General features: G+C 32.4%; 4 protein-coding genes and 1 long non-coding RNA gene across 7 annotated transcripts; 2 read left to right on the plus strand and 3 right to left on the minus strand.

Moving 5' to 3' along the window:
- Positions 1–1,416: 1,416 nt before the first annotated feature.
- Positions 1,417–4,090, minus strand: LOC148204860 (uncharacterized). The gene is made up of 2 exons (XR_015782293.1): positions 3,952–4,090; positions 1,417–2,000 (listed from the first exon to the last, which is right to left on the minus strand). It is a non-coding gene; the product is annotated as an uncharacterized LOC148204860 (long non-coding RNA).
- A 2,803-nt stretch (positions 4,091–6,893) lies between these two features.
- On the minus strand, positions 6,894–8,192 carry LOC124832677 (NADH-ubiquinone oxidoreductase 20 kDa subunit). Its single transcript, XM_047306938.2, has 2 exons — positions 7,578–8,192; positions 6,894–7,442 (listed from the first exon to the last, which is right to left on the minus strand). The coding sequence occupies exons 1-2, from the start codon at positions 7,964–7,966 to the stop codon at positions 7,208–7,210; spliced, it is 624 nt and encodes a 207-aa protein (XP_047162894.1). The 5' UTR covers positions 7,967–8,192; the 3' UTR covers positions 6,894–7,207.
- A 305-nt stretch (positions 8,193–8,497) lies between these two features.
- Positions 8,498–13,273, plus strand: LOC124832686 (SNF2 domain protein). Its single transcript, XM_047306949.2, has 5 exons — positions 8,498–9,481; positions 11,192–11,244; positions 11,928–12,094; positions 12,185–12,336; positions 12,581–13,273. The coding sequence occupies exons 1-5, from the start codon at positions 8,749–8,751 to the stop codon at positions 12,976–12,978; spliced, it is 1,503 nt and encodes a 500-aa protein (XP_047162905.1). The 5' UTR covers positions 8,498–8,748; the 3' UTR covers positions 12,979–13,273.
- Positions 13,274–17,470: 4,197 nt separating this feature from the next.
- Positions 17,471–22,146, plus strand: NDL2 (N-MYC downregulated-like 2). Its single transcript, XM_047306948.2, has 11 exons — positions 17,471–17,718; positions 19,145–19,244; positions 19,802–19,899; positions 20,032–20,120; positions 20,295–20,355; positions 20,429–20,515; positions 20,595–20,672; positions 20,755–20,811; positions 21,052–21,107; positions 21,361–21,496; positions 21,585–22,146. Exons 1-11 carry the CDS (start codon positions 17,653–17,655, stop codon positions 21,804–21,806), a joined length of 1,050 nt encoding a protein of 349 aa, XP_047162904.1. The 5' UTR covers positions 17,471–17,652; the 3' UTR covers positions 21,807–22,146.
- Positions 22,147–22,910: 764 nt separating this feature from the next.
- LOC124832688 (homeobox protein ATH1-like) lies at positions 22,911–26,530 on the minus strand. Of its 3 annotated transcripts, none has more exons than XM_047306951.2 (6): positions 26,315–26,530; positions 25,956–26,018; positions 24,371–25,702; positions 23,767–24,122; positions 23,442–23,502; positions 22,911–23,365 (listed from the first exon to the last, which is right to left on the minus strand). In XM_047306951.2, the coding sequence occupies exons 3-6, from the start codon at positions 25,496–25,498 to the stop codon at positions 23,201–23,203; spliced, it is 1,710 nt and encodes a 569-aa protein (XP_047162907.1). In that variant the 5' UTR covers positions 25,499–25,702; positions 25,956–26,018; positions 26,315–26,530; the 3' UTR covers positions 22,911–23,200. The 3 variants fall into 3 exon arrangements, with proteins under 3 accessions (XP_047162907.1, XP_047162911.1, XP_087963895.1); XM_047306955.2 differs by having other exon boundaries at positions 25,944–26,018; XM_088107769.1 differs by lacking the exon at positions 26,315–26,530 and adding an exon at positions 26,177–26,280 and having other exon boundaries at positions 25,944–26,018.
- Positions 26,531–27,876: the final 1,346 nt, after the last annotated feature.

A 27,876-nucleotide genomic window follows, 5' to 3' on the forward strand; every position in this document is an offset into this window, starting at 1 on the left:
ATGTGAAGCCCCATTTTTAGCAGCAGAATTAAACCCGAGAGGAATTTTGAGAGAGATTATGCAGCTTTTGAAAGTGATATATTGCAATGAAACACAGTCCATAAATGATCTTCATTTTCCTCACCCTTTTGGCTTTCACACTATGACAACAAATTCATAATTTAAAACAAGATAAATGGATTAGAAGGGTAAACTATATTTGCTTATTTGTAACTAACGAACAGCATTTGCCAAAGTAGCATGAAGCACTTCATATACAACGGCAAAAATGAACCAAAACGAGACAAAAGGTAGGATTTTAGTTCCTAATACACCTTCAGTCAAACCAGGCCAATTTCACAAGCTAAATTCAATCTAAAACTCCTTATACAAAGTTAAGAATAGAAGTAGACAAAATGAACTGCACTTATATACACGGTCAAACAAACTGAACTATTCTTTTGTTTTCTACTTTTTTACGCAACACAACTTTGAGATATGTTAAAGATCGAGATGGGTTGGATCAAAGCAAAGGTCGATACCAATCAACTTGATCCAAGTTCGAAACGAGTCCGACGAAAGATTAAGACAAGCTAGGTTAGACCAAATGTCAATACAAATCATGTTGGACCCAAGGTGGAAACAAGTTTGACAAGATTAAAGGTCGAGACGAGTTGACATAGGCCAAAGTCAAGATGGAATGGGTCGGACCAAAGTTGAGATGCGCTAGGTCTGGCAAGATGTCGAGACAATCTTGACTGAATTTCGGTCAAATTCAGTCAAGACGTCCATGGTCGAAACTCGATTGAGTCAATCCCGACCAAAATTCGGTCAAGTCGTCCTCGATCGAAAATCAACCAAATTTGATTAGAACAATCACAAAAAAAAAATCAACCAAATTCAATCAAGACTATCTTAACCAAATCTCAATCGAGTTAATCTCAATCAAAATTTGACTGAATTCGATTAACTCGACTTCGGTCAAATTCAGTTGAGACAACAGGTGTTGAAACTCAATTAAGTCAATTTTGAACTAAAAATTGACTAAATTCAATCAACTAAATTCAATCAACTCAGTCCCAGCCAAAATTTGGTTGAGTTATAATGAAACAAGTAAAAAATATAAAATTAACTATTTTTAAATTAATAAGTAATTAACTAAACCTAATTTTAGAAGTTCAATTTTTTAAAACCGAATTATAAAAAGGTAGAGTTCAATTTTTTTTAAATTGAACTATAAAAAGGTAGAGTTTAGTTTTAAATCTAAAGAGTTCAAAATTTGTGGTATAATATAATACATTTATTTGATAGTTTAGTGCACTTGAATGAATTTTGAACATCCTAATTTTAGAGATTCGAAGCAACACAGATTCTATTATAACATAATTCTCCATATTATGACTATTGCCAAAAAGTAAAACGTGAATCACATCCCCCTCACAAAAGTACTTCTGAACATACATGCAATCATGATGTACCCACAGCATACATGTAACATCCACCATAACCATTGCCAGGCTGATTAGTTTGTTCCACTATCATAATTCTTCTCACATACACAAGTATCTCATGGAGTTTTCACTCTCCTGATACAACCTCAACTTTCTTAAAGAATGGGATTCCATTGTTCTTTAAAATTAGTCTTTCCTTAGCTTGGCTTTACATTGCTTTTCGGCAGATTTGTAAGAATGCACAGCTTTACTCATGGTGAAGTTTTCGCCTTTTGTTGACTCGCGTATGCTTTCAAAATAGTTCATTCATGCTTTCCACATTTCAGCAGGGTACGATAACATACAAGATCAGGAACTGTACCAAAAGTTGATAGCTCCTCATAAACCCTCTTGGCTTCATCCATCAACCTAGCTTTTGTGAAAGCGTCGAGTAAAACATTTAAATGGACACAAGATGGGTGGATGACTTTCCTATGCATAGGATGTAAGGTTTTCTCCAGCTTTACAAATTATACCCTTTTCTGTTTCGATAAGAACTCGAGCATTTTGATCATGATAATTGCAACTGACCTGCATTCCCAAGGAAAGGCAAAGAATTAGTACTAAAGCACTAAAATAGAAATTATTCAACCATTACAAATTATTTGATGCTAAAAATTCTTACCAGAGAAAACTTTGATTTTTTATACATCTTTAAAAAAAAGTTTGAAAAATATCGTTTTAGTTTCGGAAACAATATTCTTATTTTCTGAGACTGAGTTATTGATATAAGTTATAGATCCTTAAAATTGTCTTAGAAAAACTGACAAAAGATAAAAAAACTAGGAACAAACAAGATTTAACAAGAATTTTCGAAAGATTTACGAGAATATATAACTAAGAAACTCTAAATAAACCTAAAATATAATTGGAAAAGAAAAAGAGAAGAGATGAAACTAATAGAGAGGACAAAAAGAGAAAATGTTAGCAAATGAAGGTCTATTTATAGACCTTATGATAGAACTAACCCACTTTGGCTTAAGGAAAAAGTAACAAAAAAAAAATAGGCACACGTTGGTAATCTTCCAACTTTCACAAAGAAGGTTGCAAGAGGTTGCAATGTTTGGCCGGGAAAGTTGGTGATGCATCACTTGATTTTGTTGGATGTGTATATGAACCTTATGACGATGACTATACTAATGATTTTGAAAAGCTAGTGGCTGGTTTTAGGAAGTTGTCTGTTATTCCGATGGTGATGTCAATATTGATTGTGTTGTATAAAAGGTGACTGATGTCCTTAAGAACTTATACTGCGCAAGATACTATTTTGGTTTTATCTTTTATTTTTTTTTAATTACAAATATAATTTTTCGAATCAAATAAATTTAAATAAAGAATTTTTTTTTAATATTTATGAGAATCAATGAAAAAGACCCGGGGCCATTAGCTATAGAAAAATAAAAAAAGAAAACTAAAATAGATATATAATAATAATAATAAAATAAATAAATTTTTTAAGAGAATTATCTTTATACAGATAATAAAATAAATCTAGAAAAAAAATGATATTAAAAAAAAGAGAACGAGAGAAGAATAGTTTCTTGATAATGTTTTTAGAACGGATGAAATGCTCTATTTCTCACAATATTAGTAAAAAATCTTGTGGAGGAAGAGTTCAAACTCAATCCCGAGACTTGCGGGAAGAGAAAGAGCATTCAAATTTTATAAAGTTGCTACTACTGAACCTGAAACTTTCGGATGTAGTATGAAGAATATCCGAAAAGTTGCTAACTCTGTTTTGATGATGTAGTACTATGTCACTTATGTGATCCTAAAATTGATTTCACTCTGTTTCAAAGTATGTCATGCAGTTTTCAGTCCTGACTGATGAATTTGAGATAGTAGCAGTTGCTATGAGGGGTTCAAAGACTTCAAATTTCATTCTAAAACTTTCAATTTTTTTCAAGTTTTAATTTTGTTTCTGAAGTCTTGCTGAACAATTTATACTAGTTTTTAATGTGCCTCTCAAATGTGAGATGGAGGAGTGAGCTTGGCAGTCTGTATTTATTATTAAATTTAATATATTTAAAAAAAATATTTTGATGAGCAAAATATATAGTTTTAGGTTTAAAAAATTTTATTGATCGGAGAAGATGTAGCTGCTTGAAATTTGAAGGAACCACAGATGAAAAGTTCCCCCAATCGTGAATCAATAGCCGATTAAATATAGGCACCATGCAAAAGGTTGTTTGTTTTTAGATTGAGCAACAAACACCCGTGTCTGACTGAAGTGCCAACAACAACAACATCAACAATTGACGAAAACAAAAATAGAAAATTTGACCAGAAATTGTGTCTTGAAACAAAGGGGATATGTTTCAAGGATCTTCAACTGGTGTTTTCATCTTGGCTCTAAGCGGCAGTCAGGTAACTATAGAACAAGCCCCTGCTGTTGACTCTTAATATAGAGCCCATGGTTTACTTCCATGGCCGAACATCTCAAAAACACACAACATCGAAGAACAACAACAACAAAACTCACCTCATTGAACAAAACGTGTCAGTGCTATCAGATGAAGATGGTTAGTATCGTGTGGTCACAGCTTTATATACTTGTGCTGTAAACCCTAATGTTAGTTTCGGCGTCAAAATTTGCGAAAAAACTGTTCAAAAGATCCGAAAGTTTGGGCCTGCTATTTGGACTCCGTTTAAGGCCGTTGGACATGTTATCATCACAAATTATTTAACCGAGTAAATAGGTGAATTAATTTTTGGAATTTGTTTTCCGTTATTATATTAGGTTTTCAAACTATGAATTTTTTTTCCTTGATTTTTCTATCTCTGGAATTAATTTTTTGGTATTTAAAAAATGCAAATCCTTTATTTTAAAATAAACGTATATTTTAACTCGTAAAAGATTTAGGAAATATCATAGAGTTTTTTATATAATAAAAACTAGTTTTTCTACGTCATGTATATTATTTCTACTTTAGTTATTTTTTTTCTAATATGTACTTAAGATTAATCTAACACGTATATATGAGACCACCATGATAAAATTAGAGCCTTGCATCCTTTTGGACATGTATATATTACCAGCTAATATAATTGTTTTTAAGAAAATTGTTTAAATGAGCTATTTATTTTAATTTAATAAGCATTTAATTTAAATTTAAATAGAGGAATGAGTATACTTTAAAGTTATTATATATTCGAGGAAATTTATCTATTTTTTCATAAATACTTATTCAAAGCAAAAAGGCATACCACGTTGCTAAAGAGGTAAACAGAGATTGTTTTGTTTGCAAGACAATGCAAATGGTTTGAATAAAAAAGAAAACAATGAGAAGAATTTAACCAATGGTAACGGGTTTGTCAATGTCTTTTCCATATATAAGTGAAAACTTGTTATAAAATTCGTGAAGTGATGGAACCTTGTAATAAGAGTATGATACATATTGGATTTGTTGAAAAACCTAAAATATGCTTATGTAAGTTGGAGGAGTGTAGGGATGTAACTTCTACTATTACAGAACAGATCATGAAGAACAAAAAAAGAGAGTTAGTTCTCCAATAACAACAAATCATATAATAAAATGCTTTCAAACCATGGCATTGAAAGGAAGATGTTTGGTGTCAATCCAAAAGAGCTTAAGAATAAATCCACAATCCATACGTATCATCTATGTCAGCTTCTTCGAAGTGAAAAAGGCCTCTGAATAACATTGTCCAATTTGAAGTTCCTTGCTCATTATATAACTATATATATTGTATTTGTATCCAACTTTATATAGTTTTGTTAGTTTTTTTTTTAAGAAATGACTTTAAATACATTGCTTTTATGTCTTTTCATTTTTCAATAATATCTTAGTCTTGGAACGATAAGAGGGGTGGCTTGCTAAAATAGAGGTCTCTTGATCTTTCTCTTGTTCTTGTGATTTTTCTATCTATCACCTCTTTCTTAGTATTAGATGATTTTGTGTATATTGTTTGTAAAAAAATTACATGTTTTTTACTTGCATGAATTTGATTACTTTCTACCTCAGTTCGTCCATGCTTTTGGTTAGCTTCATGCATAGACTTTGTTATTAAGTGGTGCACGACCACATCGGAAGTGAGGTTTTGGATGTAACAGGACACCTTCTTGAACGTCTCAAGAGATTCATCCTTCTCCTGCCAAACATTGACGAGAGTAATCGACGCAGTTGATTGGTCGACTTGTTGCAAATTGAGCCCTAAACTTCGTTCGTATAGTCACGAAGCAGTTTATCGAGTTGGCGAAAAGGGTGGAAAACCAAACCAAGGGTTTTCTCCCTTTAGCGAGGTAGAGAAAACTTGACACCATATAGGGTCACTTGTGGTGTACCACATCATTTGGTTCACGAAAATCCTGATGTGCTAGTCTGGATATGTGGACCCATCATACTTGTTGAACATTGATATCATCTAGTTATTGGACAAAAGTGTTTCTATGATTCCTACGACAACATATTGGTCATGTTGACGATTGCTTCTATTGCATTATTCTTATCATCTCCATCAAGTCCATTTCATTGTTGACGGTCTTCTTTTGCGTTTGATTGCTCCCTATATTCCTTGTAGTCACCACATAAGCTTAAAAGATTCTGCTTGGCCTGTGGGTGCCAAAATGTTTCGAGTGTATGGGGTTGAGTGTTTACTTTAAGCAATTTTTTTTCACTCCTAAACTCTTTTCCTTACTGTTTGTGCATTTTAGACGATCGAGTATACCTGCTATAGATACTTTGATGTTTAAATTAGTTATTATTCAAACAGTTTAATTGATTATATTGTGATGAATGTATCATAAAAGTTTCAACAACCATACTTTTGACTTGTATTTATAGTTTTGTATAGCACAATGGATCTAATCACCACCTAATTAAATTAAACTTAATTACTGACACGTTTAGTTAATAAAATGACTAACTAGATCTAATTGGCACATATTGGTTTTATCCCACCTTGTATAATCAATTTGGTGTAACTTGAGCTAGTAATATATATAGTTTTAAACTATGTTAACGGTCTATGTCCAATCTCATTTTACAAATTAGTAATTCTAAAAAAATAAGAGTATATTAAAGAAAACTTTGTTTTATATGTTGGTAGTGTTATACCAAATTTGGAATAGGTATCAAAAGGTCACGCAATCACAACAAACATTACTGATAATTTCCCACTCAGTTTTAAAATCTGTGATACAAACCTACCATTGACATTAAATACTAATCTTATAAGGAGTGATTGCAATGTGGGAATATGCTATGATTTACTCACTAAAGAAAACACTCCCTCTGTTACGCTGAAGAAAAATCATAATGAAACAAATATTATAAGACTTGAGATACTTCCACTAAACTAAATAATTTATTTTGCATCTAAAATTTTGAGTGTTAAAATCTTCATGGATAGAGACTATTAAAACATTAGATATTTTGAAGACTAGTACATCGAAAATTTCAATGACACAAGTGTGACATGCCATCTTGCATATATTAGTTGCTCAAAACGAAAATTTGAGTTAATAAACTTGAGGTGGTGGTCATTTATTCACACAGGTTTATGATTTATATATCAACACAGAAACATTTGAAATCCCAGAAGCTTTCTAGTGCATGTTCGGATTGTGGTTGGAAGCTAAGGTATTAGGAATAAAAACTAGTCTGAGTAAGTTCAGCTTCGGATCCAAACCAAACATGCATTGAAAGAAAAGAAAATGGTGATTATTATTGCTATAACATATGATGTAGAAAAGGCATGGAAGAAGCAATAGTTCTTCACTTTGTCCACCACCAGAGGAAGTCCTTGCGCCTATTGATCTTCTTCTGGAGCTGGAGGAGACCATAGAGTAAAGCCTCTGCAGTTGGAGGACAACCTGGGATATATATGTCAACAGGAACAATCCTGTCACATCCTCTCACAACTGAGTATGAATAGTGGTAATATCCTCCTCCATTGGCACAGCTTCCCATTGATATCACCCACCTTGGTTCTGGCATTTGATCATAAACCCTAATAATTTTTTTACCATCTTTTGTTAGTAAATCCATTACCCTTTTCTAAAAATTACTTTTTTATTATAAGCAGATAAAAAAAAATTAATTTTTATGGGCAATGACAGAGAAAATGGTTAGAGAGAAGACGAACTTGCGAAGAGCAGGGGCCATCTTGTTGGTGAGGGTGCCGGCAACGATCATGCAGTCGGACTGGCGTGGGCTGGGCCTGAAGATGATTCCGAAGCGGTCCAGATCGTAACGGGCCGCGCCCGTGTGCATCATCTCCACCGCGCAACAGGCCAGCCCAAACGTCATGGGCCAGATGGACCCCACGCGGGCCCAGTTCATGAGCGCGTCGACCTTCGAGATTACGAACTCCGCCGGCTTCGACAATCCCACGGGGGAGGACTTCGCCGGCGGAGACGGCGCACAATAACTCGTCGGAGCCACCGTTCCGGAGGAACTGCTGTGGAGGAGGGACGCCGAAGCTAGCCGCTGAGGGAGGCGGCACGTGGTTCCGGTTCGAGTGATGAGAGCCATGGAGACACAACACGCACTTTGGTTTGGTATTATTTTTTATTTTTGTCTGTAATTTGTTAAGGAGGAATGAAAGGTATCGTTCACGGAAAATCTGTGTTTCTTCCTGAGGCAATCTCCTCTGCAATATGCTCGCCATTTTAGGATCATGGTGGACCAATTTGTAACAAACCTTCCTTGTTTATAGTTTTGGAGCTGATTGCTACATTTCACCATAACATTTTACCAAAATAACTAACTTCCAACGTCAAAACAATAAAACTTTTCCAAGGTTAATTTATATTTAAAAAATAGAAAATTTTCATAAAAAATTTCTTTATCTGTAAAATAATTTCTCATTTACTTGAAATACATTTTTACATATTTTAGTTAAAAATATATGATTTAAAATACATTTTAATGATATGATACGAGCTTTATCTTAGTTTATTGAAATTAAAAAAAAGTTTGATGGTCATGCACTTTCATGACAAATAAACTATTAAGCTTAATTACAAGCATTAAAATAACTAAATTTAAACTAACAAGTGGATTGACGAAAAACATAGAATGGCATTAATCATGTTAATTACAAAATGAAAAAAAAAAATTAAAGTAATAAACAATTTAAATATTGTAGAAAAGGAAATTCAAAAAAGTTGTCCGTTACCAAAGTGTATATTCCTTTCCCTCCCGTTTTCCCTGCACCTTCCATAAAACCTAGGGTTTCTCTCTCTCTTTAATTTCCCTTCATTTCCTTCACCTTCACTCTTCCCCTTCATCACACCCAACCAAATTTCCCAAAAATGATGAATCCTAACCCTAACGGTAACCCTTACGAACACATGCTCAAGGAATCCATCAACCGCTTCTTCGCCGAACACAGCAGAGGCGTCACCAACTTCTCCGACTTCACCTCCATCTTCTCCCGCATGCTCCACGCCACTCCCAACCCTCCCATCCCAATCCTCTGGTTCTACGCTGCCCTCGAATTTCGTGCAGCGCGCGAGCCTTCACGAAGCGTCAGGGACCTGTTCCAGTTGCTCGTTTCGTGTACCGGTGCGTGCGGGTCCACGAAGCGGATCGCTGCGCTCGCGCCGCTGGTGTTTGTTCTACACTGCTTGGCGCTTCGGCGACGGGAGTTTAGAAGCGAGGTGGAGAGTCTGGTGGAAGGAGTTGTGAGCTACTGCAGCATTTACTGCGGGAAGGAGGTTTGCAACGGCGACGTGGCGGTCCTGGAGTTCGGGGATTTGATCAAGGTGTGGATGGTGGACGATGATGGTGGCGGTGGCGGTGGCGTTGGGGTTTTTGGAGATTGCGCCGTGGAAGGGTTTTTCCCTCTTGTGAGTGAGGAATTTCGGAAGGGGATTATGAAGGGTTGCGAGGTTGGGATCTTGGCGGGAGTTGTTATGTGCGAAGCGCTTTTGTTGAAGCTGTGTTTGGCGTTCGAAAAAGGACTTAGCAGAGCGGAGCTGGAGAAGAATTTGCTCGCTTCCGCAGTTCAGACCATAACAGGGTTTCGAAGTTTTCGCTTTTTGGGTAAGACCCTGATTTCTCAATTCAACTATTTTTTCATTTTAGAATTACAGTTTAATTTCTTTGTGCATTTATAGTGACTACTTGGTCACCTAATGTGACTATTGGGTGAAGTTGCACTTTTCATTTTCAGTATTACATTACTATTCCGGAATTGACCATTATCCACAGGTTTATAAAATATCTGCGGATATCGTGATCACTAGAAAAATATTTTATTCTTTGTTTTGATAATTTTTTTTTCTCTGAATACATTTTTTTTATTTTAATTATGATAATTTAAAATTTAAATAAAATTCGTCTCTTTAAAATTAATGTATCAAAACAAACAAGTAAATTACATGATAAAAAAAATAGAATATATATATTAATCACTTTATTCACCAGTTTCAATTTTAAACAATTTAAAATATAATATAAGTTTATTAAAAGTATCTTATTAATTTTTTTTAAGGAAAAATTAATTTTATTATCTGGAGTATTTTATTAATTTTGCGGGAAGCGGTACCGTGATATTCGGCCACCCATCTATAATAAGAAAGAAAAACCCATTACCTCGGTACTCAATTAACAAAACCATTATGGATTTTATCTACTGATATGTTGCCAGGACTGGTCGTGGGTTTCATTTCTTGTGTATTCATACTCCTGAACATTTGTATGTTAGGAAAGTAGAATTATATAATTATATGACTAATCACACTGAAAATCTAACTTAACTTAAATTTTAGGTTGTGCCTGTTTCTTTTGTTTGCACTACATTTATATTCCCACTTAATATGACATCATTAACAATCAATGAGTGAATATTTGCTAAGAGGAAGGACACTAATTAAGGTTGATTTATACATGGTAAAATGTGGTACTGTTATGCTATTCTATAAATTTGGGCGATGTCAAGTATACTTCTTTCTATCTTTTATGGATCAAGGTTTAAGTTTTCCTTTATTTGACCTGTTTAGACTAGTTTCTTTAGAAATCTAGGACAATTTTTTTTTTTTACTTTTTCATCAGTTAAAATTAATCCGAAAATTTTATTTTAAGAAATTGTACGAGAAGTTCAACAAATTAATTCATGTATAAAATAATCTCATTTTTTCTTTGTCTTCTACAAATATGGAGAAAATTGATCAAACAAAAGCATTATGTTCTTAAATTTTAAACTCCCACTCTACAACTCATTTTATTAATTTTATATTCAATTAATATGATTATTATTATTATATCATCATTATTTATATTAATGATGTAAAGGAAAACAGCGGTGTCAAAACATATATTCCTTAGATTTTAACTTAAAAAAGATGTAATGTGTTTATTTAAGTGACAAGATATTAAGAAGTGTTTAACAAAAAATATTGATACATGCCCTTTATTTTGTTTGAAATATAATTTTATTTTCTGCACAAAAAATACTTTTTTAATTTTGTTTCTTAATCTTACCCCGTAAATGTCTTCATCTAATCGTGCTCTTTCACCAATTTAGGAAGCTAGTTCTGGATGAAACTCAGTTATGCTTGATTATAGTTTTCTCCTGTTGCAAAACAAATAGGATCACTTGACACAAATGTTTGTTTTCTCGGTTCAATCTCTCTTTTACCCGTATTTGTTTATTTGTCAGCTTGACATTGGTCCAATCCTTGTGCTTTCTGGGGTGACCTCATTACAGTTTTCATGTTTGTTCTTCCTGATTGCTGATTGGTCTCCATTCAGATACCCTTTTCAGGATGATGTTGGAGCCAGTTTTCCCAGTGACCTCTCTACTGGTCAGTACCATGTCTCTTTTGCTTTTATTTTCCTTGATCATAATTTGGAATTAAGGGCTTTAGTCAAAGCACCGTTTTCTCCTGAAAACTTTTATGGATCTCAAAACTAAAAGGACTAACTTCAAATAACTACAAGCCCACTTACCCCGCATGGCATATGTTTAATGGAGGCTAGTCATGTCTTGACGTGACTTCCATCTATAGAGGTTACTCAGGTTAGCATGCAATCAGATCTAAACTGCACTGTTTAATAGTATGCAAGACATATTTTTCAGTGCTCAAATCTATTCTTTATAAAATAATTGATGTAAGAGCAGGAGCTGAAGTATTGATTATTGTTGGAAAACTGAGTTACATTTTGGAAATTTAAAACTCAACCTTACCAGTAAAATTCTTTACATAATCGATTATTCATGAATGGTTCACTAGTTTGATTTTCAGTATAATGTCTTTGAAAAGGGATTACTGCTTGGTTAGCTACATTAATTATTCATTGCCATCGTCTTCACGGTCATTGTATCCAATAATGGGCACCCTTCTTATGTTGGTAATTTCAGCTCTTAGTTCTGTGGACATGACGTTATTCCTTTTTACCTTTAATAAATGTGTGATGCATTATAGTACATTACTTGTTTCTAATTTTTGCTATTAGATTCGACGACTAACTTCTTGTTTTACTGTAGGGTTCTGAAAATCAAGTTCTTTTAAAAGAAGTCCTGTACAATTCTGTGATGATGATAGACTATTCATTCATTAACCCTCAGGCAGAATTTTCACTATATGCCAACAGCTTGAAAGATGTTGCTATAACTTGGTTGTTTGTTGCTGAGTTAGCTGTGCAGTCTGCTAGGTATGAGAAAAGGAAATTGTGACTCTGATGGATGAAGGGTTTGTCAAATGTTTCACCTGACAAGTCTCATATTCTCTGGTTTGGTCACAGGGAAAAAGGTGACCAAGGGAAAGCTATGTCGTACATAAATGCCTTCTGTAGATCTTGTATACCCAGTCAATTGATCAACTGGGTTACTAATCAAAATTGCATAGGCAGGAAGATCACCAGACCAAATGTTTCCACTCCCATAGCCCTTATTAGTGAGTTCCTTCGTTTTTTCTTGCAATTCTTATCGTTTTTCCATTTTTTTACTTGTCTCCGTACCATTAACACACTGCTGTATTTTTATAAAGTTCCATGATCTAAATAAAAAATTCACAAAATGTCACCGATGATTGAATTAAGATTGTTGTTAACTGAAACAAATAGTACTACCTCTTTGGTTTTCTTTGTGAGACTACTCTTTCTTTTCCCTCTTGTATCTAATAGCGATTTCATGTTCAGAGTGGCTTCTAGTTGTTGAGGAACAAGGAATTTCTGTGTTTGCTGGCGAAACTGCCAAGCAGATGGACTTAATGTTCAAAGCTAACTTTTTCACTTCAAGAACCGAGTGTTTACTTCCAGTAATAAAGCATTTCTTCAACAATCTGGATAAGAATCTCTTTTCTATGAATGGAGAAGCCGAGGCAGACAAACTTGATGGTGACATAGACATGCCTGATAGTGTTGAAACTGCAAGTTTGGCTGCTGCTGCTGATGATCTGAGCTCAGTTATTGATGGGACAAGAAAACGCAAAGAAGGGATCGAGGATGATACTAATAAAACACCGCTAAAATATATGAGATGTCATATTCATGAGACTTCAGTAAGAGAAAACGCTTTTACATTCAGACAACAATGATGCTTTGGATGTTGGGAGCACAGTGCATTGGATATTTTGGTCTAATCAAACCTCCTAAATAAAAGGAACAATATAACTATATGTTAGGTGAAACTGTATTAGGACACTGGGCTAATGACTTTTTATGACCGTCCTTTGTCATTTTGGTGCTAGGAAATTGCCAACATTTGGCCCAGAAACTTCTGCAAAGTATATATCATATTTGGATATTGGATCAACCCTAGTTTTCATTTTATTTGGATATTAATTTTTATATTTTTATCTTCCAAATAAAATGTTTATACTTTTATCATTATTTCGATATCATAAACTATCTTTCCGTATTAAAGCTTAAATAGTTTTTGTTATATAAACTTTTAGTTTACTTTTTTATAACTGAAGTTTAATGTGTTTATCTTGTAAAAATAATAATACTTAATTTCAAGTTATCATAGCTTTTCTTCATGTTGATAGTTCTTCATATGTTATAATTGTACTACAAAATTATTACTGATATCAACAATGAATATTTTAACGTAACCGAGCATTATTCTTAAAGATTTGTGTGTAAGTCCTCCAATAGAATATAACAAGATTATCTTATATATACCAAAATTACAATATCAGTAAAAATAAAACTTCAAAAAAAAGAAGAAAAACGTTTATTTTATACTATTTTTTACCATATATAATTCACTAAGATGTTAAACAAATATTAAAATCTCCTAATTATGTAACCTGATTTGCTATTATAATTGAAATTATGTATAAGTTAACGTAATCCCAAATGAATATACTCATAGATCATTTTTACTTTAATCTTGAAAATCATATTAATCGTACAAGGTAATCATCTTAGATGATATAGATTACTTAAAAAAATGGTTTGAAACACCATTTTCTTTTTAAGATTATTTCTATAATATTTTTTTTAATAAACTGTAACAGCAACTATTTTATATCAAAAAAAAAACTAAAGTTGCACAAACTTTATTATTTTTTTCTTATATTAAAAAAGTCATCTTTTTAATTCTTATAATTTTTATTGTGTTAAATATATTTTTACTCTTTAAACATTAACGTAAATTTTGATGTAAAATTAAAGTTTGTCTTTGTGTTAAATTTTTAAACAATTTTGTCTCAAACTTAAAAAGCGAATAAATATAACTTCATAATCCAAATGAGTTAAATCATGTCAATAAGGGTTTTAATTGTTTACACCGTTTATCTAGTTTAAATATTAACTTATTAAATTAACGTAACTTATTAAACATAATTCCAAATTAAGAAAATTTCATTTAATAATGGATATGTGTTGATTAAATTAGATACAGTGAAACTTTAAGTAATTATTATGGTGTTCTTGTAAATCTAAGAGTATATAAATAAGAAAAGGAAGAAAATATGAAAAGTTTGATCCATTTTTTTTTTCAAAAGTGCATCTCAACTTTACCTATCATCTTATCTTATGCAACAAAAGGATGATGTTAAGTGGTTGGTAATTACCAAAGTAAAGGGGATTTGAAAGATAAATCCCAAACTCACTATTTGAAAGATAAATTTTAACAAAGAAAACAAAAGTTAACATTCCAAATTTGTGTGAACAATGTTACAAATGATGATCAGTCCAAATGTCATCTGATTAAGATATATATGGATTCTCTTAAATAAATAAAAAATATTTGGTCTTGGATTAATAGATAAAATGTTTGATATAATCCTAAAATCAATAATCAAATTTTGAGAATAACATACTTTATGAAATTAAATTTAAGCAGAATTATTAGAAAACAAGAGGAAGAAAAATAGAAGTGTAACAAGAGTTACAAAATATAAAAGATAAAATAAAATATATATTGTATGATCTTTAATCAATCATAAATTGAACGGTCAGTTTTTATTTAGATTAGTGTGAGTCACCTTCAAGATCAAACGAACACAACAGTGAACTAGTCGATCAGGAGATTTAGATTAGTGTGAGTCACCTTCAAGATCAAACGAACACAACAGTGAACTGGTCGATCAAGAGTTATAACAATTAATCTTAACGTTGACTAACTTAGATAAAATGTGTGATTATTCACAATTAAGCCGTAATTAGATCAGTGTTAATCCAAATTATAAGTATATATTTAAGAAAATGATCCAAACAATTTGAATAAAGGGTGGCAATAGAACTTTAGTTTCATAATAACTTTTAGACTATAAATAACACACTCTAACTTTAAATATTGACCTCAACCCTAACAAAAAGAATAAAAGAATTTATTAAAATTAAAAGCTAATAACTCTAACATATCAATGTGAATAATGTGAATAATGTGAATAATGTGAATACGTAACATCTTCATTATCTCAGTATGATAATGAAGATGAGAATGATAAAAATATAATGGTCTAGAAAATGATGAATAAAAACACCTATTTTAATTTGCATGTATAATTTTTTTTATTGTAGATACAACTTCAATGGTATTGGGTTGTTTGAAATCATTGATGAAAAAAATATGAAAGATCTAAGTTGTCTTTATAGAAAAACGATTTTTTTTTTATAATATGCTACATTGATTTAACTTTGTCTTGTTTGTTTTTCGGTGGATATAAAAATTTACATTTGAATAAGTGGTTGAAGTTACGATGTCATTTTGATAATTGTCATGATTTTTCTTGATACATTTTGAGGAATATTTTAAATATTAAAGTTTGATATATTTTTATAAATAATGTTAATCATCACCACTTTATCATGTTTTGGATGTGTTAATTATCTGGTAAGCTTTTGCAATTTTAGATAATGCTATTTAATAGCTATTGCGTAGAAAGAGTAAATAATATACATGGAAGGTATTTTGTTTCACCAATTAATTAATATATTGAAATGGATCATGCTGATTCAAATTATTAAATAAATATTTATTTTATATATTATATTTAAAATTTGTTTTAAAAGCAACATAAATAAAATTACCTACGTGACCCATTTATAAAAAATAAAAGACAAAATAACTATTATTAGATGGACAATGATCAATTATTAGATGCACTTTAGCTGTTAATACGTAAAAGTAGATATTTAAACTATGCAATATTATTTTCAAGAAGGAGATGTATTGATTGATTAAGACATGTATTAGTTTATGCGAAATATTTTAAAACTATTTTAATTTTAATTAAGTATTTGTTTGAGTTATAAAGTATATAATTAGTATAAATAAAATAGTTGATTAAAAGATTGCTTTCTCCATTTATTTATTTATAAGAAGAAAAGGGTTCTAGAAAATTAAAAAAAAAAAAAATTCTAGGCGTATAAATATTTTACAGAAGAAAACGAAGATGACAGGAAGCAGTAGTTGAGATTGTTGATTTAAATGAAATTATTTTTTCTTGCATGAATAGAGAGTTATTGTTTATGAGTTACGTGAAATGCAATTTAGTTGAATGTGACAGCTGCTGCTAATTTCTGAATTGAAAGTGATTTGTGTGCAAAAGGAACCCATTCTCCTTTCTCAAAACAATAACTTCTCTAACCATTGCATTGCAATCTTCTCTTCTCACTTTCTACCTCTCATTTATTTATGCTTCTCCATAATAACACACAACATATATTCATGTGAATCACATTCCTACTTCATACATTTAAGGGAATGAAATATAGAATAATACTGAAAACTTTATATTATCAAATTAATTTTAAAAATTTTAAATATATAAATGGATCAAATCTTATTTTAAAAGTTAGTATTTTAGGATTGAGTTAAATCTTATGTTATAAATTTTATAACATAATATCATAATCATATTACAGCCTATTTTATCCACTATCAAAATATTACAAAATCATCAATATCTAAATCTATTTCAATATCATTTAAAAATCAAAATCTAAAACAATTTAAATATTCTTTTATAAAATTCTATGGGTTCTAAAAAATATTTCAAAAAATAAAATATTTAAACAATTATACCTTTGACTTCTAAACAATATAAAACTATTAAATATGATAGTTTAAATATCAATTAAAATACAAATTTTAGTCTCACATTAAAATAAGATATTACAAATATATTTTACCCTTAATATAAAATAAAGATAAAAAATAATTATATAAAAAATTAATACTATCTCAAATCCAAAACTTTAAAAAAATAAAAATTAACTTTCTAAATTATTCTTAATATAAATATAGATTTGCTTGAAAATTTATATTAAAACAAAATTTAAACTTCTCTATAGACAATCACCAATGATGTGAAAGAAAAGTAAAAGAAACCTCACAAGTATTCTATTAAAATAAAAATAAAATATTAAAGAAATATAAAAAATATATATATATTAAAAGTGCATTATTATTACCATTTTTTTGTTGTATTCTCCACCTAAGAAGAAAAGCTGTAAAAGAAGAAAAAAAAATGTGTCGGCTTACCCAAGTGTGGTTAAGTTGACCAGAGTGTGGGGTTAGGTTAGGATTGTTTTTGTTTGATGCAGATGGCTGGTGAGGCCCCAAACAAACAAGTGCCACGCCATGGAATCGTCGGTGACTCGTTTTGACTCGCTCGAGTTTATTAACACCACCATCACTCACTCAAACAAACACATCATTGTTCGTTTCGTTTCGTTGTGTTGCCATAACAACAGCATCGATACAAAACGCGATTCTGCATTCGCGATTCCACTCTCGAATCACTTTCCATTCCATGGCCGATTCAACCTCAAGCGATTCTCACTCGCTAGACATCGATTCCTTCTCTCCTTCACCTCAGGTATATTAATTTTATTATCTTCATTATCATTGGCGTTATCATAATTATGATTATTGTGATTCTGCATTGGATTTTCTGTTATCGATTTGATGTTATACGCAACAACAACAACAATAAGAATAGCGATAATAATCTTATTTTGCATTACAGGACTTACTCTATAATCAATCAAATCTCTTTTTGCGCTTTTAGTTCGATTCATTACAACAACAATAAGAATAGCGTTTTTTTTCTTTTTTAATTTTGGAGTTCTGCGTTTGACTGCTATTCCCTTGTAGCACTGAGAATGGCTTCAATTGCGTTTTTTGGGCTTTTGTTAGTTTGTTTCTTCGTCCCGAGCGGAAACGGCGTTTTTCATTTGTTTTTTGTTTCTTATGTTCTGTAATGGAGGTTGATGTTAAGAATAACCCAGCTTTTGCGTTGTGAATCTCCCCAAGGCAAATGGTTGCTGCAATTACAGTTGTTAAGAATAACCCAGCTTTTCGATGTTGTCTAAGGGTTTTGCAAAATGGTGAAGACGTTGTGTTAGTGTGTTATCATGCCTATATGGTTAAAGAAATTAGATTGTGGTTTTAGATTTTTAAATTTGTTTTTTTTTTTCTTTAGTTAATACTCTGGACGGATAATATGAAAATATTTTACATTGTTTAGTTTTGTAATAACTAATTCAAAAGTGATACTGATGATGATTTCTGATTAGTTGATGGCGGAATATTGTTTCTTATAAGAAAACCAACTTTTTTAAGAGTTTAATTTAAATATACTTTTATGCACTATTGTCTCATTACAGTTTGACATGTATTTTAATATTGTTGATTTTTGTAATAAATAATTTAAAATAATATTTTAATTGATTTGTACTTAGGTGATGGCATAAAATTTTTTATTTTGTCCATTCATAAAAATGAATTTCTTTTTCTATTGTGATAAGAGTAGAATAATGATTTTCTTTCAAAAGGTGCTTCTTCACATGTAATCTACATTGTTTCCGCCTTGAAAGGTTTTCTTTGTGGCTTGTTATGGGTTGCTTCTTTGCATGAGTTACGTTTTGTTATTTGATTTTGCTGCCCCAAGTGTTTCTACGCGTCTTTGGTGCACATACTTAATTGGTCACACATGATTGAAGACCTTTTGTTGAATAAAATAGTGTCAATTCATGCAAAATGAATTTCTTTCTTTTATTGTGATAAGGGTAGAATAATGATTTTCTTTCAAAAGGAGCTTCTAATAATGTATTCTACCATTACTCGTCGTCAACAAAAACTCAAACGTGCTATAGATTATTTTTTGCTCACTTATACGATTCCTTCCCTGTTTGTTTTTATAAAAATAGAAAGGCAATGATATGTAATGAGCACTTTGTTGTCCTTTTCTGTTAACTTTCTGTGCCGTTAGTGATTAGTATGCTACTCATATGCTTGTGCAGGAACATATCATCAGAACACGCCATGGTTCTATATCCGTTTCTGTATACGGAGACCAGGATAAGCCAGCACTTATCACATATCCAGATTTGGCTTTAAATTGTAAGTCAAGCGGATTTTACATTTGACGTATATCTCGTTAATCACCCCGTCTAATTTTGCATAAGAACATTGCACTTTATATCTTAAAGTTATAGCTTTTATGGATTTGTTCCTATTGTTATGGTTAAAAATTATTTCCCAGTACATTTAAGTAGATTCAGTTTAACCAGAGTTTTAAATCTGGCACGTGCTGGCATTGAAATATGTGTTAGTTTTCATAAAATATTATACATTTTCTCTTTCTGCTCCTGAAACTATTTATTTGTTTGATGATTTTTACCAGATATGGATTACTCTCAAGTCAACTTTTTTTTGTTGTTGTATATATCAGTTTTTATAAAAATTAAACATTTGAACTTTCCCGCTCCTGAAACTATGTATTTATTTTCTGAAAATTTTAGGCTTGCTCCTAAAAGTTTTGATGCAGGCAAAATAAAATCCACAATTGACGTTTAGTGATTTTTGCCACACATTGATTATTCTCAATTCAACACCTTTTTCTTTTTTGTAATGCACTGACAATCTAACCTTTCTTTTTATGCATGTGGTTTCATCAGATGTCTCCTGCTTTCAGGGGTTATTATTTTGTCCCGAGGCATATTACCTTCTGCTCCACAATTTCTGCATTTATCACATTAGTCCACCTGGGCATGAGGTTTGTATCTTGAAGCTGTACAATGTTGTTGCTTGATTCTTGTCTCCTTCTGTTTTCAATTTCTACATTGTTGAACGTTTATAATATACCTGGTTCCTTATCATGCTGTGCTTTCTTCAAGAGTTATTGCAGTTAGGAGCTGCTCCAATCGATCCAGATTACCCAATTCTTTCTGTAGATGACTTAGCTGATCAAATAGCTGAGGTTCTCAACTTTTTCGGGTGAGTGTTTAGCTTAAGTAGATGTTGCTTCCCATTTAGTGACATAAAGAAATTATTTTGGAGCCTTTCTTATTCGTTTTTAAATTTCTAAGTTGACTCCAAGTTCCACAGATTGAAAGTGATGGGTACTGGCCATAGAAGCTGATTTATCCTTTACTTGTTCCTGTTTTGCAGTCTTAGCGCAGTCATGTGTATGGGAGTAACTGCTGGGGCTTACGTTCTTACCTTATTTGCTGTGAGTATTCATGTGTGTTTGTCTCCTTAAATGTCCCTAAGATACTCCAGGTCTTTCTAACACTTGACAACAGATGAAGTATAGACAACGTGTTCTTGGTTTGATACTTGTTTCGCCTCTATGTAAAGAACCATCTTGGGCTGAATGGTTGTACAACAAGGTTCTGTTCCTATGCTGAAAGATTGTTTTGTTCTAAAAGCTAATCTCATTCTTTTCTGACGATTTTAAAATATTTGCAGGTCCTGTCAAATTTGCTATACTTCTATGGCATGTGTGGCGTAGTAAAGGAAATATTGCTGAAGCGGTACTTCAGCAAGGTATATCTTTGCCTCCAAAAGTATTCCTTGTTTTACTTCCATTGTTTTGTGCTGAAACATTGACTTTGATTGGTGGTGATAGGAAATTCGAGGTGGTACACAATTGCCGGAGTCGGATATTGTTAAAGCTTGCCGAAGGGTTGGTCAACATTTTATTTTTTGTTTCATTTTCATCTAGGAACAGGGTAATAACAGAGAGCTAGATATTTTTTATGCGTCAGAAATTAAAAACAGGAGAAAAGAGAAAAAAAGAAAAAACCTCACAAATTGGATGCCTACTACATCATCCATTAAGTGAGCTCGAGCAATCTGCAACCTGAACACTTTACTGGTAGCTATTTGTTTGAACCTGAACACTATAATCTATATTTTCTTACAGTTGTTGGATGAGAGGCAGAGTTTGAATGTGTGGCGATTCCTGGAGGCTATTAACGGGTATGATTACAGTTCCAAAATAGTATTCTCGTATTTCATTTTGAGGGGGCGTGGTGTTTAGAATTGGCAATTGCCCCTGTAGATATTTATTATTTCAAAGGTTGCAACATCACTCAGAAAGCGGTTATTATAATTGTATTCTTGGCTGCACAAGTATGACAGGGCTTTAGTTCAGTATGCTCTGGATAGCAATATACTTGTTTGCTTATAGATATATTTCTTTTTCATTTAACTTCATTTTGGGACCTAACAGGAGACCTGACATAAGTGAAGGGTTGAGAAAATTACAGTGCCGTTCACTTATTTTTGTTGGGGATATGTCACCATTTCACTCGGAGGCTCTCCACATGACTTCGAAATTGGACAGACGATTCAGTGCCTTAGTTGAGGTATTGAAAATAGTTTATTAATCTGTGATAAGATTCTGTAATATTGCAATCGGGTTTAGCTTTACTATAACTGCTGGTGAAACAACAGGTTCAAGCATGTGGATCAATGGTAACAGAGGAGCAGCCTCATGCGATGTTAATACCGATGGAGTACTTTCTGATGGGATATGGCTTGTACAAGCCATCGAAGCTGAGTGTCAGCCCAAGAAGCCCCTTGAGTCCATCTTGCATATCTCCCGAGCTTTACTCCCCAGAGAGTATGGGTTTAAAATTGAAACCCATAAAGACACGAATTTCTATGGAAATATAGATATAGATGAATAAAGACTGGGATACTGGTGATGGAACGGAGTGAGTGATCGTTGTAGATAAGGAGATAAGAAAATAAGAAATCAATATAGTCATTCTTTCATTTGTAATCAGTCATAGATTTTAGTCTCAAGCCTGAATACTTGTAAAGCTTCGGTATTGTTGTTTCCATATTGGTTGGGGGAGATGAAAGTTCTGGTTAAAATTGTATAAACAGCAAACCGGGAGACGATGAGGAAATTACTGTGCTATCTCCTCTTTGTAGTATTTTCTTGTTTTCGACATCTTATTCGCTGTCGATAAGTATAATTGAATTTTGAAAATATGAAGGATTCTTGGAATTTAATTGCCTCGTCTTTCAAAGTTCACAGCCAAATGTTTATTCAGGATATGGAATTGCCCGTGTTACGCTGCATTCGTACTGATAAATAGGATGCGGTTAATTAGCGAATTGTATGCTAGGAGGAATCGATAAAGTTCAGCATATATATCAGTTAAATACATAGTTAAAAAGTAGAACTATCAAATGATTATCCAATTCAATATCATTATAATGTTCTTATATCGTGTACGCTATAATTTTTTTCTTGTTAAACTGATTTTAACATTAAAATGCTTTAAAAATATTATTGTTTTAATATACTATCATTTTCAAATTTAAATTAAATCAAATGATATTTTTCTGCTAATTTCATGCACTCAATATAATAAAATCATTTTAACTTTGCAAATCAGTAATTATATAAAGATGTATTTTTTATACATTTACGGATTTTAAAAATGCTAGTTTTATAAATTTTATCAACATAACTCTTTAAAATTGATTTTAAACATGTAAAAATGATCTTTTTCATTCAAAGTATTTATTACATTAATGTAGTAAACACGTTTTTATAAAGAAAATATAATTTTAATTGTTGTAATCAACGAAAAGAAAGACCATTTGTTTCAAGTGAAATTTATTTTACAATAATAAGATTTTTTTTTGTCGGCAAAATTTTAAAATAAATTTGTATTTTCGCAACACTATAATTTAAAAAAAAAATACGTGTATTCTTTCAAAAAAATTTCACGTTTATAAATAGTCGGTCCACTTGATGAATAGGCAAAAAAAATCACTTCTCTTCTAAGTGCTACAGAGCAGCACGGAATTTACAATCTAACCAAAACCAAAAGAGGCATTTTGGACAGTCAAATAAATTCCATGTTAGCAACTGCAAATCATAATCCATTCTATGAAAGCACCTCTTTCAAGATAACGTATCTTCTCCTAAATATTGAACTAAGCACAGCATTATTCACAATTCTGATTTCAGCAGTGTCAAATTACTCACTTGATCCAAAAACATAGTAATAATAATAATGTCATATTATATTATATGACTATCTTCAACTTCAATTGATATTCAACATTTGACTGTTCATGCTCATCCTGCTTCTGTGAGTGCTCTCCAATCCTTCTTCATTTCTACAAGCTTTTCTTCTACTCATTTCAGCATACATTTCCTCAATCATAGGCTTCCATAATCGAACACGTGCATTGATAAACCAATTGGATACCTGCTAAATCAACCATAAATACAACATCATCTCAAACAGGTAGAAAGGATGTTTCTAACAGGAGAGTAACAAGTACCTGGCTTCTTGTTAACCCACTTTTTACTGCCAATGAATGCTTCTCTGCATCTTTAGGATACCTGAAATCCATCACATCATATCATATAAATAAACATGCATTTGAGGGTAGATCCACGAATTGAAAACAAAAACAACTACTCTGTGTAATCCATTCTATCTTCTTATTTACTTCTCTTATGAGTGTTTTTGCTGAAATTTATCCAAACAAGACCTCTTTCATAATTCAAAACAACTTATGTAAGTTCTCTTGTTTGATGTCTCTGCAATCTAAAAGCTAAAAGTTGTTGTAAAGAAATTCAATATCTTGGAATAAAGAAACTCACGGATGGAGGAAATTCTGAAACATCCAAGCGCGTAGAACTGAGACAGATCTCTCTGGCAATCCCCTTTGGGGTCTCCATAACTGATCTTTTTTCTTCAACTGCTGCAGAGCCCATTGCTTTTGAATGAACGAAGTTTCAAGAGACCATTCCTTCTCCTCTTCTGAACACAAGCTGTTAAAATCTGGTCCCATTGCACGAATACAGTTGCTAATCCTCTCTCTCAAGTCCTTGTACAAGAGAGAGATGGTTTGAAGTGCAAAATGTGCATGCATGTGTGGATCCAACTCAGTAGCAGCATGGAACGCAGATGCCACAGTATGAACCTCATCCAAACACTGGCTATATCCATTCTCCACCTAATCATAAAGGGCATTAGTCCATTGCTGTAACTATGTCAAAATCAAAACTTTCACATATTTGTTTTCCTAAGGTTAATATACATATGGTTTATCATCTGCAACCATATAATATATTTTTGCCCTTTTTCCATGCATAAACTTTAATGTTCAAAAATGATAACTGCAGAGCAAGCACATTTGAACATATAATTAAATCATGACCATAAGTTATGTGCCACTGATGAGTGGAAGAGGTAGCATTTTACCAGTTGTAGAAGCATGAGAAGTTGGGATTTGTTTGAATCAGCTGCATGTCTTTCCGATGGAGACTCTTCTGCATGTGCTCCATACATTGAATTTTCATTCTGATTACTCGCTACCCTTCTCTTTGGTATGAAAGCTGAAGCTGACTTATTTCCTCCTGCTCTAACACCAGAAGCTGGGTAATTCATTAGCTCTACATTTTCAAATGAGTATGTGGCAATTTGAGCAAATATCTCTTGAACTCCAGCAAGATATCTGGACCCCAATATTGCTGGTGAAAACTGGACATGTTTGTTGGAACCTAATCTCATACACAGTTCCTTGCTGCTGCAGGAAGGTTGCTCCAAGCCTGAACTTCTTCCATTCATGCTGCGAGATGCGTTGGAGCAGCTCATCTCTGAGCACTGACCTGTAGTTGGAGGAGATCTTGAAAGACTTAGTGACAGTTCTTTACTGCAATTAGAGGAATTATAGGCAAAATTTCCCAAGCTTGCAACACTTGATGATGTCCATCCATTTTGAACCAGGTTTCCTATGGAAGAATAAGCCTGGATCTCAGTCCCATTGGCCTCTGGAGCTTTCAGAAACTTGTTCACATTCCACTTCTGAATACTTGATAATTCATCATAGGCATGATCACCAAAAGTTGCAGCCAAAGGGTTTGATGTATCTTGCCAATTATTGAAGATGTATGGTCCCAGTGCCTCCAATGAACTCATTGAATGAGGCAAAGCTGCTGAACTCTGCAGATTTTCTTGAAGGCCTATTCTATCAGCAAGTGAAGCAGCAGAAGCAATTGGCCTTCCTCCAGCTAAATGCTCTTGAATGGCACTGTTAATGGGATTTGAGGCATCTCCTACAATACTCTTTCCTTGTATTGAGACAAATGAATTGGAATCAGCAATTCTAGCTGGGTTTATGAAGCAACCATCTACATGGACATCACTTCTAGGTTCACCTTGTTCTGCAGCAAGAACTGGAATTCCATTTATAATGTGGTTTTGGTTATTGAGGTCAAATGAGTAGCATTGAATCAGTGGCTTCGGTGCTAAATGCTGTGCAATTTCTTCTATGACAGCAGAATTTCTGCCAGCAATGTCCAGTGAAGCACTGTACATATTATTCTCCATCTGGGAAATGTAAAAAGAGGCACTTGATACTTCTTCAATAGCCTTTCAAAACAGCATTACCTCCAGAGTGGCTTGGTTTTGGTTCAAATTCATGGTCATCTGGACTAGTAGAATCTCCTTCTCCCCTTCTTAGAAGAATTGTAGTTATCCCCTTTTTTGGAAGAATCACCTTACTCCCTTGAAGAAAATGGAAATAGCTCCATGCTACAAACAGGAAAAGAAAATCAGAACAAGGCAGCAACAAAAATAGCAGTAGAGAACTCTCCTACATTGTGACTTAATTTATCATCATTCCAAACTAGAACACTTACTGAAAGATGAAAGGCGAAATTAACAATAATAATAATAAAAAAAAAGAGGCTTTTGGACTACTTCTGTAAACTAAAGTTGACACAAATGATTTCAAGAGAAGGACTAAGTCAAAAGAAAAACCAAGTAAAACAACCTTATCACGCACCAGAACAAGCTGAGCCATCACTGGAACACTTCTTCAAAGGATGTCTAGTTTCCCTCCAAGAACCTAGAAAACAAAAAAAAAGGAGCATGAAAAATAAGAAACTGCCTGTACTATGTTCTAAAGGATATAGAGTCATCAAATTTGACCTCAAAGATTACAATTTATAAAGCATAAGCAGAAAGCACGATGGTAAAGACTAATAAGCTATTAAATTCTCTTACAAAAAAACACACAAACATATATGTACGTCTTATGTGGTCTTTTAGCAAACAGAAAAAAGACAAGCACCCGAAGAAAACCAAAAGCATGGAAGAGTGTGTAAAATGTATGTAAAGGCTCAAGAAGAAAAGATAGCTTACATAACAAACAAAGAGCGAAAAGAGGTAGATGTTGCACCTAGTGTTGGAGATGGATGAAAAAGGTGTTTGAGATAGATGGAGGTAGAAGGGCCACGAAGGAGTAAAAGCAAGGAAGGAGAGAGAGAACACAGTAGACATTGGTAGTAGCCTTTGGTGCAGTGCCACTCATTTGTGGTGCAGCCTTTAACGGGCCCTCTCTGATCTCTTTTGTCCTCCTCAGTCCTCACACCTAAACAACAAACACCTATTACTATTTCTATCACTATTATTATCATTTTGTTCAGTCACTGCAAATGCAATGCAACAAAAATATCAGTATTCTCTCTCTTTCTCTGATGTTAACAGCAAGGGTAGGGGGCCTCAGAAACACTTTGGTGAAGACCCTTTGGTTTTTTAGCCATTTTTAAACAAGATGCTAACGTGAATAGGAACATGACTCAAATGGGGTAAAGAAAAGCCAAGGCTTTCCTTACACAATGTAACAACAAAGGCACGAGGGAATTGTTTTGACGTGTGAATGAGAGAGAGAAATGGCAAGAACACTGCTATAGGGTTTGTAGTGTAGCTGTTGAACGTACTTTCTTGTGGATAGTAGCTCTCAGACATAGACCTTCTTATGTAAGCATGCCAATTAATGACGACAATTTTTCCTATCAATAAACCTCCTTCTTCATCATTCATCAACTACTCATTTCATCACTTTTTGCATTTATTCACATCATATTTTAATATAATATCTATCATCATCCTTTTTTTTTAAACTCCACACATTATTAAATTGTAAAGTTAGATTAATATATTATCACAATTAAGGTATATTAGATAATACATTTCAAAATAAATAATATCAACAAAAATCAGTCCCTGTAGTGGAAAACAAATTACCTTTTAGTACCATAACTTAGATAATGGAGACAAAAAAAATCCATATAAAACTAAACAAAAGATTAGATTACAATTTTATTAATTTATAACTAAAATAACTTTTAAGTAGGGATTTCAGTATGATCAGTATGAGACTGTAAGGAAAAATATATAATCAATTGAATATTTTAGCTTATTTGTATGTTTAAGTCGTTCATGCAATTCGCATGAGTCAACTATGCAATGATGTGCATTTGACTCACATTGAGTTAAATTCATGAATCCAATATTAACCTAACATGTCAAGTGTATATATTTTTTTAAACTACTTATTTATTTATGTTTTTTTCATCTAAAAAGTAGTTATCTTATTCACGTATTTTTCTAATTTTAATTTAATTCAAAGTAATTTGTATTTTCAACAAGTTTATATTTAAAAATTAGAAATTATAAAATTATGTATACTACTTATTTAAAAAATATGTTTATAAATTTTAGTATTCATACTTGTTGAATATACTGAAAACTATATCTGAGATTAATCTCTCTTGAATATACACATAGTATTTTATTTATAATACAAGAATTTTGGGTTAAGCCCAAAATACAAATAAAGAATAATAATAAACTGATTAAAAATAAAAGACAAACATAAGATAAAAATAATATATTTAACACTCCCATCTGTTGTATATAAA

Source organism: Vigna umbellata, chromosome 1, assembly GCF_029865625.1.
Source record: "Vigna umbellata cultivar VRB3 chromosome 1, Vumbellata_1.0, whole genome shotgun sequence".
Lineage (NCBI taxonomy): Eukaryota > Viridiplantae > Streptophyta > Magnoliopsida > Fabales > Fabaceae > Vigna > Vigna umbellata.